The 16,243-nt window shown below is 43.1% G+C and overlaps 2 protein-coding genes across 4 annotated transcripts in view; one reads left to right on the plus strand and one right to left on the minus strand.

The window, feature by feature from the left end:
* Positions 1–62: 62 nt before the first annotated feature.
* dexi (Dexi homolog (mouse)) lies at positions 63–3,589 on the minus strand. Its single transcript, XM_076753467.1, has 2 exons — positions 3,024–3,589; positions 63–2,861 (listed from the first exon to the last, which is right to left on the minus strand). Exon 1 carries the CDS (start codon positions 3,450–3,452, stop codon positions 3,183–3,185), a length of 270 nt encoding a protein of 89 aa, XP_076609582.1. The 5' UTR covers positions 3,453–3,589; the 3' UTR covers positions 63–2,861; positions 3,024–3,182.
* Positions 3,590–4,272: 683 nt separating this feature from the next.
* clec16a (C-type lectin domain containing 16A) overlaps positions 4,273–16,243 on the plus strand; it is a 34,468-nt gene continuing 22,497 nt past the window's right edge. For all 3 annotated transcript variants that reach the window (XM_076752014.1, XM_076752016.1, XM_076752015.1), the window contains exons 1-9: positions 4,273–4,477; positions 5,345–5,473; positions 6,779–6,912; positions 7,723–7,871; positions 9,591–9,696; positions 13,705–13,828; positions 14,375–14,549; positions 15,251–15,301; positions 15,419–15,535. In XM_076752014.1, coding sequence (XP_076608129.1) covers positions 4,404–4,477; positions 5,345–5,473; positions 6,779–6,912; positions 7,723–7,871; positions 9,591–9,696; positions 13,705–13,828; positions 14,375–14,549; positions 15,251–15,301; positions 15,419–15,535 — 1,059 coding nt within the window. In that variant the 5' untranslated portion in view covers positions 4,273–4,403. The remainder of the gene's footprint in view (positions 4,478–5,344; positions 5,474–6,778; positions 6,913–7,722; positions 7,872–9,590; positions 9,697–13,704; positions 13,829–14,374; positions 14,550–15,250; positions 15,302–15,418; positions 15,536–16,243) is intronic.

Raw genomic sequence — 16,243 nt, forward strand, 5'->3', positions numbered from 1 at the left:
ACACAAAAAAAGTGCATGTGGTCACAAGTCAACTGTCAACAGTGGAAGTAAGAGACAAAAAGCTGGCATTCGCTCAAAGTTTATTAAATACACATTGGAAAATAAAACTCTGTTACGATCCATAGCTTATTATAGCATGTGCATGTCTGAAAAGAAGTGCATGTGGAGGGATGACACAAGCGCTGGGGAAAGGCTGTACGTTGATGACGATGAGACATCCGACAACCCAAGCAGAAGCTCTCATCGGTCACAGTCTCGTGGCTTTCCACTAGACTACTGCTGTGAGCGGAGTTGATCAGAACCTGACCAGCACAGTGTGGTATCATGCCCGGGACGTGGCACAGTTTTATACCTCAAACCAACATCAGTGGTTTAGAAACAGTTTGTTCATACAAAACTAAGAAATCTCCCCATCTGACCGCTGCACTCCACACTGATTTTAACCCCTTTTTGAGCGACTTCAATTTTGAATTACCCAACTCAACATACACACAGTCAAACATCGGGTATCAGCCTGTTAATGTCGTTCACCTCCAGCATGATGTAGCTGGATTACATCCTTTCTTGAATACTTATTATTCATTGTTCATGTACAGTAAGCCCCTGCCTATGACTGATTATATGACTCTCTGATCAAACATGTTTTACAATATTCAATGAATATTAGCATCCTGAGCTTTAGTGTCACATGATCTAAATGCTTGTTTCAGGTGGATTTTTATCCTGCCAAAAATAGATATTTCTTTTAAGGACACACAGATTTAAACAAATTCATCAACAACCCCAATCAAAACATCGTACATGTCAGCACATAACACTGTTTACTAATAGCCTTAATCCAAAAAAGAAAGAATTTGGTTACTAGCCATCATTAATACTGGTTGAAAAACAGTCCTCAGTGTGTTTGACACAAGTATTTCCCATTTTTCTGTTCTTGAGTGGCAGCACAGCCTTTTCTTTTGAACTCATTCCACAGCGTGGCTGTGGACACTTATCTGGTTATACTTAATGTACCATTTCAGGTGAGTAGGCAAAGTGTTGGTGATGCATGTGGCTGAGAGGTTGCTGCAGACTGTAATGTTGAAATCACAGACATTCAGGCAATGACATTACGCACGAAGGCTCGTTTAGAGTATGAAACATGCATGTGCAAATATTTAGAAAAGGTTTTTGTCTCTACAGCTTCAGTTATTTGGTGGACAACAGCCACATTGCGACGATTATTATGCACAATTTGCTACTGTGGTAGACAGTGTTTTACTGTATGCTATGAGAAACAGACCCACGCAATCGGCAGAATAAATGTTAGCATTGGACGTTTCTGCAAACCACTCTAATATACATGTACCAGTAATCTGAACTGCAACATTTTGATACCTAATGTAGAAATGTTCATATGATACTTAAGAAATGCAAAAAATGGTTTGCATAAACATACGATGCCAACACGTTACTCTGGTGACTGGGCTGCACAGAGCTGCAGCATCTACAGTGCTTTCAATTCTAACAAATGTCAAGTAAATCAAGTGAACTCTCCCTTTCCAAATGTCACTGACATGAGGCGGTTTTCCTCCACCAAGCCACAACCAAACCCAACCGATGGATGGATGGAACAACTACCTGATTCTGTGCACGATCTCATTCCCATCGCTACTGAATTGCCGCGTTGCTTAGATCCAGTTTATTATTGCTATCAAGAGGAAACATTTTATGAACTGAATTCCAAATTCACTACAAAGTAAACACAGGAAAGATAACACTAAACTGATTTCTTTTAAAAACACACAACCAACATGGTGCGTTGAATTTGTTCGATTTGTTCTACAGCTGGAACATTATAAAAACAAACTTGTGGAGGATGAAAAAGATATCTGAAGCGCTTCTTCTGAAGTTCTTTTTCAGCCTTTGACACAACTCATAACAGCTTGATGCATTTTGGCCAAGTGTGATCACAGCTGTCATTACGAATATATTACTGACTTTATGTGGAAAAACTGAATTTGCATACGATCCGAATTGTCAGCAGACACACTATCAAAGAAATAACTCTCCCTAGACACATTAATACTTTCTGCATTGCAGTGACGAGGCAAGTGTGGCAAGTGCTCCCGATTTATACGAGAGCTTGAAGAGATTAGGTTTACAGCCAATATCCTACACAACCTGTGTCCAGTGTCACTGTTACGTCTCGCTCCTACACGAGCCCCTAGCTGTGCTCCTGAGTGTGTGTACATCCCTGAAGCAGACACACGTTATGGGTGACCTCAAAAGACACATCTCAAAATACACCTCAAGGATGAGTGAGCCTGCAAACTGGTAATGCAAGTTTTCTCTTCAGGAAACTTAAAAGGACAAATAAGTCGAAACGAGTTGTTCTGTGAGTGAACACGTGTGACAGAGACCTACAGTGGATATGGTTTTCCTGCACTTCTGCTGGACGCTGCTGGACATCCCGCTGTGACTGAGGTGGCACGTTCAATTCACTTCCTTCAGCAGTCAGCTACCGGATCTCGCACAGCCTTGGTAACTGTTTAAAGTGTATCTGAACTAGCTGCAAAGTAGACAACCTGAGTCATGCTCCAGCAGTGACATTCATTTTTCATCCACAGGTAAGGGCCATCTCCTTTCACTTGCAGCACGCCGCGCTTCCTTCTTCACTTTCATCATGTCCAGAGTGAGGGGCACAGACGGCGCTGCAAATCCCACCATGTCCGCCTTAAGTCAATCCTTTTTTAGAATGGCAACAGACTGACCGACAGCTGATCCAGTGCAGAGTGCTCTTCCCACAGGACAGTCGCTGATCATATGGGCGGTGATGCTGAGTCTCTTCCTCGGGCTACCTTCTTTTGAGCCGAGACAACCTAGAGACGTGTGACACACGAGTGTTACAGCAGCTCATCAACAAAACATTTCTTATAGCTTCTTATAGTTAGTAATATAACATATGAGGGTCAAACTATACAATCATGCGCACTGCTTAGTGTCATATCCTGAGCATGACATGGAAAAAGTGTTCTGCTTACTTTTTCACTGATATGTCTGTGTGAGAAAAAGGCAGCAACAGCATCCGCTCTGAGGCATTTCTTCCGCACATCACTGACCAGAGTGTTTCCACTCTGGTCCAGTCTGCACCGGACCTCTGCATCATCAGCAGCAGCGGTCCGTCCTCCAGCACTGCCCTGTCACTCAAGATACCCCTCAAAGACATCCAGCTCCGTGTCCGTGTCGTATGGGACAGAGGCCGGGTCGGACAGCACCCCGAGGTCCACCAGCGCTTGGTCCATGTCCTCAGGCAGAAACACTATCCCCACATTCAGGACGATGTACTCCATCAGAAAGGCATAGTAGAGGATCAGGACGTTCACAAAGAACAGGCCCAGATAAAACATATATGGGAGTTCGTCCAACAGCGATTCTACCGAATCTAGCTGGGCATAAATTGGATGTGTCATAGAAAATAAAGGAAGCCACAGTTCGGGTCCTCGCGTTTGTTTGGGGCCAGGATGTGGCGGAGTGGAGTTTCGGGTGTCACCGCTAGAGATCTCTCTGGGGTGGTGGGGCTGGGGCGTCCATTTGGGCTCGTCCCGACCTGCAAACTGTGATTGAGAGGCGGATATTTTAGCACTCTGGTATTACTTTATCTGTATGGTCGGTCCAGAAGAAAACGAACGCAGGTAGAATTAAGTGCGCAACGTCCATAGCTAATAATAACCGGCGGACAGTATCAAAATATCACGTTAGCTAGCTCGACGCATTCTTGACATTGGTTCGTTGGCTTTGCGGAATTCACGCCATGCCAGTTGGCTATGGCTAAAAACAGTAGCATGCGATCCTGCTGGGACCAATCACGAACATTTCTACAAGCGGAGAGATTTCTTGTATACACATCCGTACCGGAAAATACGAAACACTCACGGATACACGCTTCTGGCACTATTTTTACATGGAAAAGCCCCTTGTACCATTTTTGCCAACTGCATCAAAACAGTCCTGGCCACAAAGCGATACCTGAAGCCTCGGCAATTGATTGGCTCGCCGCTTGTCAGGCTCTGCTGTGATTGGTCTTTAAGGTGTCAATCGGCGTAACTACCCTCTCGAGAGGACGTGTCGCGTGCTTTAACCGTCATTGCTAAAATGGGAAGTGAATGTTGTAGTCCTCCTCAACTCGTTGTGGTGTGCTGTATCAAGAGTCTAGCGTCGGGAAAGAACAACAACTCCCAGACAAATCATAGAACAAACCTGTTACGTAATGAACTCCTCATCCCCGCTATCGCCGCCTATCACCTTCTGTTTGCTAAGTAGCTCTCTGTCCGGGGAAGTGGGTGTAATGGATAGATGCCGACACTAACCTGTGCAAACTAACGCGCCAGGCAAAACATCAGCCCCCCCTTAAAGTCGCAACTATGTTTGGCCGGTCACGGAGCTGGGTTGGAGGACAGGGGAAAACGAAAAACATCCACTCCTTGGACCATTTGAAGTGAGTAGCTAGCATTACATATGCTAATATTAGCCTCCATGATAACAGGTTGAGAACGACTCTCAGCGTTGTCATTAGCCGAGTTGTTAACAGCCGAACTGTAAGCTTAGCTAACTAACTACAGCTGGCCGCATATCCAGTCAGCTAATAAAATCTATGGTTGCATTGTGATTTCTTTGCTCTTTGGTAAGGTAGATAGACATGTGAGCTAGCTTGTTGGTGTTAGCTGTAAAGTCAAAATCCACTCTAAAACAGAATCGACACTGTAACTACTATTCTAATGACATTAGACCAAATAATAAATAAAGAAAATCAGTGTCTAACATCGAACATTAACTCTTCGTGCAAGCCGAAAATCGAAGCGTCAGGACTCAAAGGGCCTGCACAGGTGTGTTACTCTGGCTGATAAGACCTCTGCTCAGGCTGAAGTAGGGGGGAGCTATGGTGGGAATTACTCGGGTCCCTGAAGTCCATGTGCTGATCAGAATGACAAAACTTGGTCGTCCCACCACAACAGGTGTAACAAATTAACCTGAGAGTGAGCCAGATGTCAGTCAAGCTGCTGGGTCAAGATTAATGAGTGAAAATAAGTAAAAACGTCTGCTTGGGTGTACAGTGAAGGGGCTTTAATTTGGTGGGTATTACTGTTATTACATCATTTAAAGATGATCCATTGACTCTGAGTTACAGGCTGCCATATTGGGCTCTTACCAATAACTGACCTGTGGAGCAACTTCCAGATGTGTCTCAAGATGACTGCAGTCTGTGTTTGCGCTGTTATGTTCAGAGGTAGAGTTGTACAAATTAACAGGTGAAAGCAGCTGTCCGTTCACCACTTTCTTTCCTTTATTCATGTCCCTCCATCAGGTACATGTACCATGTCCTAACCAAAAACACTACAGTGACAGATCACAACCGAAACCTTTTAGTGGAGACCATCCGCTCTATCACAGAGATCCTCATCTGGGGGGACCAGAATGACAGCTCTGTGTTTGAGTAAGTACCAGATCTACATCTTTATTCCAAATCCCTCACCTGTAGCTACAAATATGCAGATGTGACACCTGCCGGAATCAAAGTGACAGCTTTCTATTGTCTTCTATGTAACACTTGATTCATATCGGCAAAGGTTTGCTAATTGTGCACACTCTTTTTATAACCTCACATTCATGCGTTTGAACAGACTCACACTTGCAAGCCAATGAACTGTGACTCTTCAAAGAGCGCCTTGATGTCAGTCGTGGAAGATTGCCTCTTACTGATTTTTCATTTTAACGTTTGATCACCTGTTCTGGAGATGTTTGAATATCTCTCCAACATTGTAAGTACAGACAGATGATCATATTCAAACAAGACTCCCAACCCCACCTTATTTCTGTATAGCAACGTTGCTAACTAATGAGCCACTGTGTTGCTCTTCTTCAAGTAAAGCTTGTCAGTGTTTCAAAGAGAGTCACAATTTTATTATTGTATAGTCATAGTCAACCTCTTGTGTGCGTGTGTTTTATGTAGTTAAGATGGAGTTAAATGTTGCAGGAGAACACCCTTGAAGTATTTTCATTCTAAACCACTGGAGCATTTCAGTTGTTTCCGGTGAGTTAAGCTCATGAGACCACAATGCTTTTTGTTTTTAATCAGAAGCAGCTCTGCAGTTAGTGCTGCATGTCATCACCTCTGTCTATCCACTGCGCCACCTCTGGCTTTATTTTACCAAACAGGAAATGGCTTTGTAGAGCTGAAAAAGCCACACAATATGTTGAAAACGTTCTTGGCGCTATCAGGAAACCCTTAGAATAAGCATGGGCATGAACAGTCACTTCTAATTTTTTATTCTAGTAGCTGATCAGTATTTTTTAGTCAGTTAGTTGCTTTTTTGTTCTGAGATTCAGTCTTATTATTATTGATAATGATCTATGTATAAAGATGATGATCTTTATATATATATATATATATATATATATAACATTGAATGTGGATAATGCAAAGTACTAGTGGTAAATTCAGTATTTCCTGTCGGGTAGCTAGAGTTAGCCTGTCAGAGATCTGGTCCAATGATGAACTGCAAGGTTTTTTTTAGGGTGGAATGAACAGTGTGTGACTACAGGATATCGGTGTAGTGCAGCACAGAAATGATGGTCCACTACCAGAATCAAATCAGACATGCTGTGGGTATATGGTATGCATCTTAACCGCAAGTCTACAAGGATGCAGCGCAAGAGAGGCGTTCTTCTTCTTCCTGACAATTATTCATCATGAATTGAATCCTCTCTCTGTTCTGTGTGCACTCCTGTGTGTGTTCAGCTTCTTCCTGGAGAAGAACATGTTTGCCTTCTTCCTGAACATCCTGCGTCAGAAGTCAGGGCGTTATGTGTGTGTCCAGCTCCTCCAGACCCTCAACATACTGTTTGAGAACATCAGCCACGAGACTTCCCTTTGTAAGTACTTGACTTAACACTGGCTGAAAAACTCGAAACTCCTGTATGATGTAATGCATTGCAACAACATAACCAAGCAACAAAGAAAACATTTCTCAAAGTGTTTTTTGAGACTGCTGCTTTATCAGTTTGTGTGGTGATTCATTGAAATGGTATGTTTTTAGGTTGTGGTGGTGTTTTTGATATAATGCACTACTGTACTGAGAGTTGTTTAGGGCTGGAAAAGTGGTTTAGTCTCAATCAGAAGTGACCACTGAAAGGTGCCTAAAGTACTTATTAAGTGTTGTATACGGTGTGTGGGTGTGTATATGTTTTTTTCATGGGTTTTGTAGGCTAAACAATGCAAGGTATGTTGCACTGCCTTTCTTTTGCACAAATATACAATGAATTAGCAGCCTGCTGCATTTTTTGTTGTTGCTAGGCAACCGCAGACTCGGCAGATGATAGACTGACATTTATACAGTGGGTTGATATCTCATATAAAGTAAGTCAGTTTTGCATTTTAGTAAGATGTAGAGGTATTTAGAAATGACAGTTGTGGTCCCGTCAACAGGAATGAAGTCTTGTCTCGTGTTCACTGTGCACAACAGTCACTGCTGAAGTCCAGCCTCGCTGATCTGAGGATAGGAGAGCAAAAATGAAAGTAGTGCAGTGAAGCTATTGCCTCTCAGCTTTAGGCGCTCTGAGATGCTGAATAGAAACGTTATCAGCTTTCCACAAAAAGCCGTCTTCCTAAAACATTCGGTTTGTGTGTGATCGTCTCTCCTCTCCTCTCCTCTCCTCTCTTCTCCTCTCCTCTCCTCTCCTCAGATTACCTCTTGTCAAACAACCACGTGAACTCCATCATCGTCCACAAGTTTGACTTCTCAGACGAGGAGATCATGGCCTACTATATCTCCTTCCTCAAGACCCTGTCACTGAAACTCAACAACCACACCGTGCATTTCTTCTACAATGAGGTGAGGCCTCAGGGGTGTAGAGACTGAGACAAAGACATCTGTTATGTAATGCCTGTCTTTCAGATAAAGAGGAAGGAAGGAAGAGATGATAGATGAGAGGCTTTCATTTGCATCTAGTGCAAGTTAACCTGTGATTATACTCATGGTGCAATTCTATCTGCTGACTGCACTTCCCATATGAAAACATCAGCTTCCTGTGCAGATGGACTGATTTAGCCAATGTTATGCACAAACACACACAAAGAAGCATCTTTCTCTTTACTAGCTGATATGTAACCTTCATTTATGGGACTGCTATTATAGTAATGAAAAAGAATGAGCACAAAACAGTTATATTCTTCATTTCAAAATACTCAGGTGTGTGTGTGTGTGTGTGTGTGTGTGTGTGTGAGTGTGAGTGTGAGAGAGAGTGAGAGGGTGAAAGATGGCACTGAAGAGTACTGACCAGCTGAATGATCTCTGATGATGTTGCTCATTGTTCATCTTCATTGTTTCAGCAGTATCTGTAGTCCCTCCGTTGGCCTGTGTGTGCTGGGGAAGGTTATTGGTGTACTGTTGATGGCAGCTTTACCCCTGAAGCCAAAACCAGACCCAATGTGTAGATCTGAGAATCTTTATGTATGTGGTGAAATAACCAGCGACAAAGTTTATGTTTTAGTGTCATTTTACTTTACTTCACTTCACGCAGTCTGTCTTTCACAACTTTCACTTGTCGTATTTATAATTCACCTCTTACTTCATTTCTGATGACTAATTTATGAGTAATTGATTTATAGTTTATTCTCCTCCAGAGGGAGCTATTGGATCACTGCTTACTTAAGCCTCTCCTGTTGCTGTCAGATCTACACAAGTTACATTTTTAAGAGCAGGGGACACGCTCCCGGCTTGGGTTTGGTGTCAGGGTCGGGTTTCTTCGTTTGCTGTGACCTCTGGGTGACTTTCTGCTCTCTGACACTCAACTGTGATTGGCCGGAGGTCGCAGTGACTGAGGAATGAGAGGATCAGGCCCTGACACAGAGAGAGATGGCTGTAAGATCCAGAGTGGCTGGTTTGTCAAACGCATATTTACCTAGTGCAGCACACTGGTGTGTAAATGCATGCTGACTGTCTAAAGTACTGTGAGATCGTTAGGAGCCAAAGTCCCTTCAGTGCAGCTTGGTTTTTGTGAGCGTCTCTGTCGTGATTCAGAACAGGCTACAAATACCCAAAATCAAAAGCTTACAGTGTGTTCTGTTGCTTAATGCTAATCTTTTGATATGAAGAGCAGCTTCTACAAGTCAGCAACAAGCCAGACTCGCTATCCAGCCAGTTTAGCAGATAGCAAGCGTCATAAGACTGTAGTCATGAATTTTGTAGGATTTGAGTTGATCGACACAGTTATGTGTGGGCTGTTTGTTTGCTGATGGAGGAGAAATTCTCCTCCCTTAGTATCCTGCTGTCATGCTGTAATCTGTACTTTGATTTTTGTGTATCTGCCCAAAAAAACCCACAATGCACAGCGCAATGACTTGCACTTAAACAGTCGTAGAGCCTTTTCCCAGTTAAATAACCAAGTTTGCTCCTTTCATTAAGTCTTATCAAAATGTGGTACTGCCCAGAGTCTGCTTCTCCACTAGCTGCTTTCTCTCTCTCTCTCTCTGTGGTCGTTTGTGGCCTGAGCGCGGCGGCGCAATGCTGTGCCTTGCTCACCGGCGCCCCCTCTCTGTCTCCCACACACAGCACACTAATGACTTTGCCCTGTACACCGAGGCCATTAAGTTTTTCAACCACCCTGAAAGCATGGTCCGCATCGCAGTCCGCACCATCACACTCAACGTCTACAAAGGTGAGTGACAATAACATGCATGCGCACATGCTAACCGTACACACACACACATCCACAGATACACACACTCTTACGGGATGCTGGGACTGCCTACCGCCTTTCTCTGTCCTCCTTCCGTCCTCCCTGCTGCTGCTTCTGGTGCATGAGCATGATTAACAGGTAACGCTGTAACAGAGTCGCAGTCTTCTGATTTTTTGTCCTTAATTTCCCTTCGGCTGTATGTGATTTATCATCATTCTAGATTAAAAGTGAGTGGCTGAGAGTGGCTTTCTGGAAGTGTGATGCAGCTCAAATAACCATTATTTTATGAAGTTTTGCGAAAGGTTCTGCAGCTGAGGTGCTACAAGCAGCTACACCAATGCCATCTGCCATTAGACACACAGCTTTTCTTCCCAGACAGCAGATCTACAACACAGCCTGGAAATGTAGTAAATATTTGCTCAGAACTTAACAGATGAAAGCTATTAACCTCAGCTGAAATGGCAGAATTACAGAAAATCTGTAGATATACTGTATATGCAGCTGTCAGCCAGCAGCTATATGGGGCTTTGGGGGACGATTGGTTATTCTGAAGACAATTTATGATTCAGAATCACTTTTTCTTCTATACATTTGTCATTACCTCAGGAACATCTGCTGTTACTGAACTCAGACTTTTGGCGATGCTTTTGTCTCCATAGCGTCATGTGCACTGTGTGCAGTCATGAGGATATTCAGCCAATATTCATTAATAATTACATACTTTTACATTTGTACATAATGTAAATACGTACATGCTATAAACTGTTACATTCTTTATTTTTGTACTTAAGAGGTTTAATGTGTTAAATGACAGAATCTGGTAAAGATATCATCTGATAGAGATTTATGATTCAATGACGTATAAATAAGTAGAAAAACAACATGCAGCTAACATGCTTAAATTAATATGAACTTCGTGTGTGCGCAGCGTCCAAGGTGGCGTTACCACAGTGTTCACCGCCTCGCTGGTCACGCGTGCACATATTTCCAAACTATAAACGAAGCCCAGCATGTGAAGTCATTTAAATCCCGCCTCCTGAAACTCTATTGCTAATCGCTTTAGCGCTCCAGTTTAAAAAAAAAAAAAAAAGAAAGAAAGAAATGCCCTATGGGTGCAGAAGCAGCACAGCAGGGATGCTGTGAGGCCGTGCTGCTTTCTGCACCGTGCTGTGTCAGCCTCTGCTTCTCCTTCGTGCTGTGACGTCTCTCTGGGCTCCTCCGGGCTCCTCCGGGCTCGGAGCTTGTCGCTGTCACTCTAAGGGAGGCAGGCAGTGCGTTTAGCGGGTTTGGCTCGTCTCCACATGTCATGCTTCTCTTCACTATACATAACATTGCCTCGACATGCAGTCACTGCAGCATATCAACTATGACATCCTGTCTGTCTCCGTTACTTCTTGTAATCCTGCATGTACACTTTGCACCGTACAGCTCTGTGTCTGACGTCTGTAACTCCCAACAGTGACGTCATTACAGTGAACACAACTGAGTCTAACCATAGTAAAAAAGCAAGTCACGTATGAGGTAACCTAGTGGTGTGGGGATTGTATCATTGATGGGCTGGCAGTGTGCTATGCTATAGAAAGGAATCTGTGAAAGAGGGAAGCATCAACTTACTGCAGCAACTCAAATCGGTGTTTTTCCCACCATCTGAAAATCATCAGGGGACCACACAGAACATCTGATGTACAGGCTGAGACACAGCTTTAATGCAAAATATTCATTCCACTGTGATTTTATGCAGTGAAAGCTGTGGCTAATTGTGGCAAAAAACACTTCAAACCCCTCGCTGATTTAATTAGTTTTTAAATTAAATCATGACTTAAATTCTTGCAGTGTCCCAGCACTGAAAATGGGGTTTTTAGCATCATAATGTTGAACGTGTTGCTGTTCGATGCTTCCTACTGATTCCTGGGGTCATGCACTGCAACAAATGACAACCTGGAAAAGGATTTTTAACCAGCCTCAAGACAAATGAAGCTAGCGTCAAGATATTCTTGTATCATGTTATCTGCTAAAGTAGCTTGTTTTTGAGGAAGCTGCTTGTCTCAGGTTTGTCTTGTCGACAGGTTGCACAGCTAAAAGTTAAAAATGTTGAGGTAACAAATGAACTCCTTTGCCAGACGTGCCATTGTTTGCAGTTGATGTGTTAAGATACCTACGGGGTCCTTCCCAAGCCTCCACCCCTCCACAGCCGCCCCTTTACTCACATTAACCCTGTGTCTGTTTCCCCCTCTCCCTCCTCCTCCTCCTCCTCCTCAACAACCACTCCTCTTCCTCTCCTTGTCTCTCTCCCCCTCTCCCTCCTCCCTCTGCGCGCCCCATCTGCCTAACTCCAGTTTCATGTAAGTTGGTTCCATTCATTCAGTCTTTTTCTTAGGGCTGGGTATCCTGGAAACATGTTTGTTGTTAACTGTTTTCCTGCTGTTACCAGTTGTTCATGCAGCACATTGATGCAAACACAATTCTCAATCAGCGTATAAGCAGCCAGTGTTTTTCTACATTGCCTGATATCTATCAGTATACTTGCTTTTAATGTTTACAAGCCATGCTTTGAGTTATTGTTACATATTCCATGTCAGTTTTGTCGATACCCAGCCCTATTTGTTCCTAATGGTGTATTTGTTATAAATGTACTGGTATGAATTCTTGTTCTCGTCCACCATTCAGTATCACCCACCTACATACATGCAGAAGAACCTGCATGCCTTTTAATTCCTTTTTCTTGGGTTAACTGTTCCACAGACTTGATTTCAGCTGAGCCCCACATGTTGGTTGTTGCTTTGGTGGTGGGTTCGGGTCACTGTTCAGTCAATATCTCCCCCTGCTTTAATTCTCAGTTGGTGGACTAAGCTGGACTGACACTGTTACTTTGAGTGGTGGCTTCTGATTCGTCTCTTTGTTTTTGGCTATTATGTAATTCATTCATTTGTTTTGGCTGCTCATTCACGACCTGTCTCACTTTGACCTGTGTGCATTGGCATTGTGACTTTAATACCAGCTTTTGTTTGCATTCGGACGACGACACGAGAACGTGGAGGTACACCAGGACTGTTCACATTTCAAGTCTCTGATCCAGACAAATTAAATAATACTGAAATACTGGCAAATGCAGTGTAACACAGGTGTGTCTGTAGTTTGTCTGTTGCAGGTTCTTACAGTGTGAATTTGAGGACACAGTTTGTTCTCTCTTCTAAACCAAGTCTGACCTGCACCCAGTGCTTAACTTAGATCTTGTTGCTTTATGAAACAAACAAATTGAGCCTCCTGTCCAATCTGATATTCAGGTATTTATACTTCAGATTTTTGCATAGCGTTAAAAGAGTCCTCCACCGATTTAACAGCCACAGTGAACAAAAAACAAACTGTAACTCTCAAGCAGAGATGAAGCGCGGCTGCTTCTCGTCTCCGTGCACATGAGGAAATCGGTGGAGTTCCCCTTTAACCTTTGTATAGACATTAGATTGCATTTGCTCAATGACTCTTTTTGTGAATAACATTCCTGCTAATACAAAGATGGACTAAATCTGGCTCTTGCTCTTGTTTTAAGACAAACTCCTCTGGAGGGAGCTTCAGTGATTGTGACACACTGATGAACACAGGCTCAGATCACAGGCTTGGATTAAACAGACAGAAAGTCAGTTTCTCCCTGTCTTATCACAGTGCAGCCCCCGTCACTGAAACTGAACCGTCTTTCCTCGTAATCCCTCTCCAGTAGTAATTCTTTCACGAGACCAATCCATGTACTTAGTTTGACTGAATGTGTTTGATTAATTTTCTTTATTTGTGTCTTAATTTTAATGGCTTTGTTTTTTTTTTTTCAAATCATATTTAACTGTCACATTCTGGCAATTCTCTGGGATCACAAAGTGTGTGAACATAAGAATATGTGTGGTGTGTGTGTGTGTGTGGGGGGGGTATTTGATACGTGTGGGCAGCCTTGATAACGAACCTAACCCAGAATCTTGATCCTGACCCTGCTCTCTCCAGTGGACAACCAGCACATGCTGCACTACATTCGAGATAAGACTGCGGTCCCATATTTCAGCAACTTGGTCTGGTTTATTGGCAGCCATGTCATTGAACTGGACAAGTGTGTGCAGACTGATGAAGAGTAAGTGTCACCTGTTGTTATCGGTGTAATTCTCACTGTGGCCTCTAGAGGTCAGGCTTGTGTAGATTTGGGTAAAAGGCTCTGATGTCTCATTGTATGAGTTGCATTATGATATATTTTTTGGGACTTACTCCTGATTACATTTCATTTTAGTGGTTTTCAAATAAGAAGAATTGTTTTTTTTGAGTTATATATTGAGCATCTGCACATACATGAAGTGTCAAGATGCCTTTTGTGTTAAAGCTGCCCCATTCCATCAAGAGATATTCTACACAGCCCTGCCACACAAATTAAAAAATGACCCAGGAGGAGGCTGTCAGAGACAAAACTGCTGAAGAATGATCATTTTACACTCACTGGAAAAGTCCCACTGGCCAATTTAATGGCGTGCAATGTGTTAGAAAGTTTTGCCTGTATATGCATTAAGATAACGTACAAATAAACACGTAACTGTTGTGTTTTATTCTTGACCACTTCCAGCAGCGAAATAGCATCGCAGTCTCTCATTCGCGCTCTTTCTCTCTGCTTCCCTTCGTCGTGTCCCAGACATAAGAACAGGGGGAAGTTAAGCGACCTGGTAGCAGAGCACCTTGACCACCTCCACTACCTGAACGACATCCTCATCATCAACTGTGAATTCCTTAATGACGTTTTGACGGACCACCTGCTCAACCGTCTGTTCCTGCCCCTGTACGTCTACTCTTTGGTCAGCCCAGAGACGGTATGTCACCTGCATGTCTACATGAATTGGGTTACACCGATGTTAACAGGTTCAAAGTGCAGCTTGTGTCCTATAAAGGCTAGTTCCTCCATTCATTTCTAGAAGGTGTAAATGTCAAATTGTTAGCGCATGATGTGCTATAACACATATGCACAGAGGTGTTATTCCACAAGCTTAAGTGTTAAAAAAAACCACGTCAGAGAAACTCTGTCAACGTGTCTGTGTACAGTTTCGTCATTGCTTTTGTCGCTTCACTTTTTCAACCCGTTCTGGGTTGTTTTCATTATATTGCTTGTTTTTCTGTGTGATTAATCAGTGAATTTAATCTTTAACGTGTTCATCACACTTCCAGAGTCCAAGCTGACATCTTAAACATGTTCAACCAACAGTCCAGCACCCCAAGATATTCAGTTTCTAATGATATAGAACAGATACAAAACAGTGAATTACATTTGAGAAGCCGTATCCAGTAAGCATGATTAATGACATGAAGGTCCGTGCCAGTGGTTTTTCACAGTCGGCCCAGTAAATCCTCTCTGTTTACAACCTACAAAACTGACTCGACTGTTTCCAAACTCTGCGGCTGTAATGTTGAAATGTGTTTTTCCTACCTTCCATTGTTTAAGTCCATTGTTTCATTACAGTCATGGACCTGTTATATGTGTGACCTTGACTAGCCCTCAATTTTTCTGTTTCTTTAGTCTGAAGAGCGAAAGATCAACCCTCAGGTGTCCCTCTACCTGCTGTCTCAAGTAAGCAACACTAACCCTTCCATATATCCTCCGTTTTATTTTTCATGAATAATTCTGGTTTTCAAAGGCGTTTGCTCTGGTTGCTTTCTTAACAGTGCATGTCTGTGTGTTTTACAGGTGTTTCTCATTATCCACTACCAGCCAATGGTCCACGCCCTGGCCGAAGTTATTCTCAATGGAGACCTGTCCGTCTTCACTCCTCAGACAGACATACACAGCACACACAAGAACACGGTAAGACGGGAGACAACGTACAAAACACAAGCACATGCACGCACAGGACAGGACAGGACGGAGCAGCATGCAGACCAGAAATGCAAGAATGTTAATGTTCTTCATGTTCAGTGTAAACACTGCTCACAGCGACATGATTAAAAACCACTGCAATACACACACAGAGTACAGCAGGCCAACAAGAAATAAACACAAGCATACTTATGCCGGCAACCACATGGATACATGCACACAGATAAACACTCACGCACAGAGAGAGTGAGAGAGCAAACTGTACATAGTGGTACAGTCACACAAGTGTACACACACACACACACACACACACACAAAGACTTGAGTTCCAGAAGTGCGCGTAGGTGGTTATGAGATGGCGGGGTCATGGTTTTCTCCATGATTCACCCACATCAAGGCAGCAATATGCAAATGACCCGCATTGTTTTTCTTCTCAACATTTGTCGAACTCTCTCTTCCTTATTTCCATCTTTTCTCCGGTCCAAGTCTCGGATTGAGACGTCTTGTCCGCCTGTGTTTCGACTGTCTCTCATCGACTCTTTGCATTTACATCTGTATCTTTATGTTATTTTCTTTTTCTCCTTGGCTCTTCATTTCAGTCTCCCCCCTTGCCTCCCCCTCATCTTCCCCATCTGATTTCCCTCACTTCTCATTTTGTATTTCTCTCCCTCTCCTCCTCCCCCCTCCCATTTTCTT

This window comes from Chaetodon auriga, chromosome 16 (assembly GCF_051107435.1).
Source record: "Chaetodon auriga isolate fChaAug3 chromosome 16, fChaAug3.hap1, whole genome shotgun sequence".
In the NCBI taxonomy this organism is placed as follows: domain Eukaryota; kingdom Metazoa; phylum Chordata; class Actinopteri; order Chaetodontiformes; family Chaetodontidae; genus Chaetodon; species Chaetodon auriga.

Excerpts from the sequence above, each read along its gene's own strand:
- dexi (XM_076753467.1), bottom strand. The coding sequence starts at position 3,452 with ATGACACATCCAATTTATGCCCAGCTAGATTCGGTAGAATCGCTGTTG.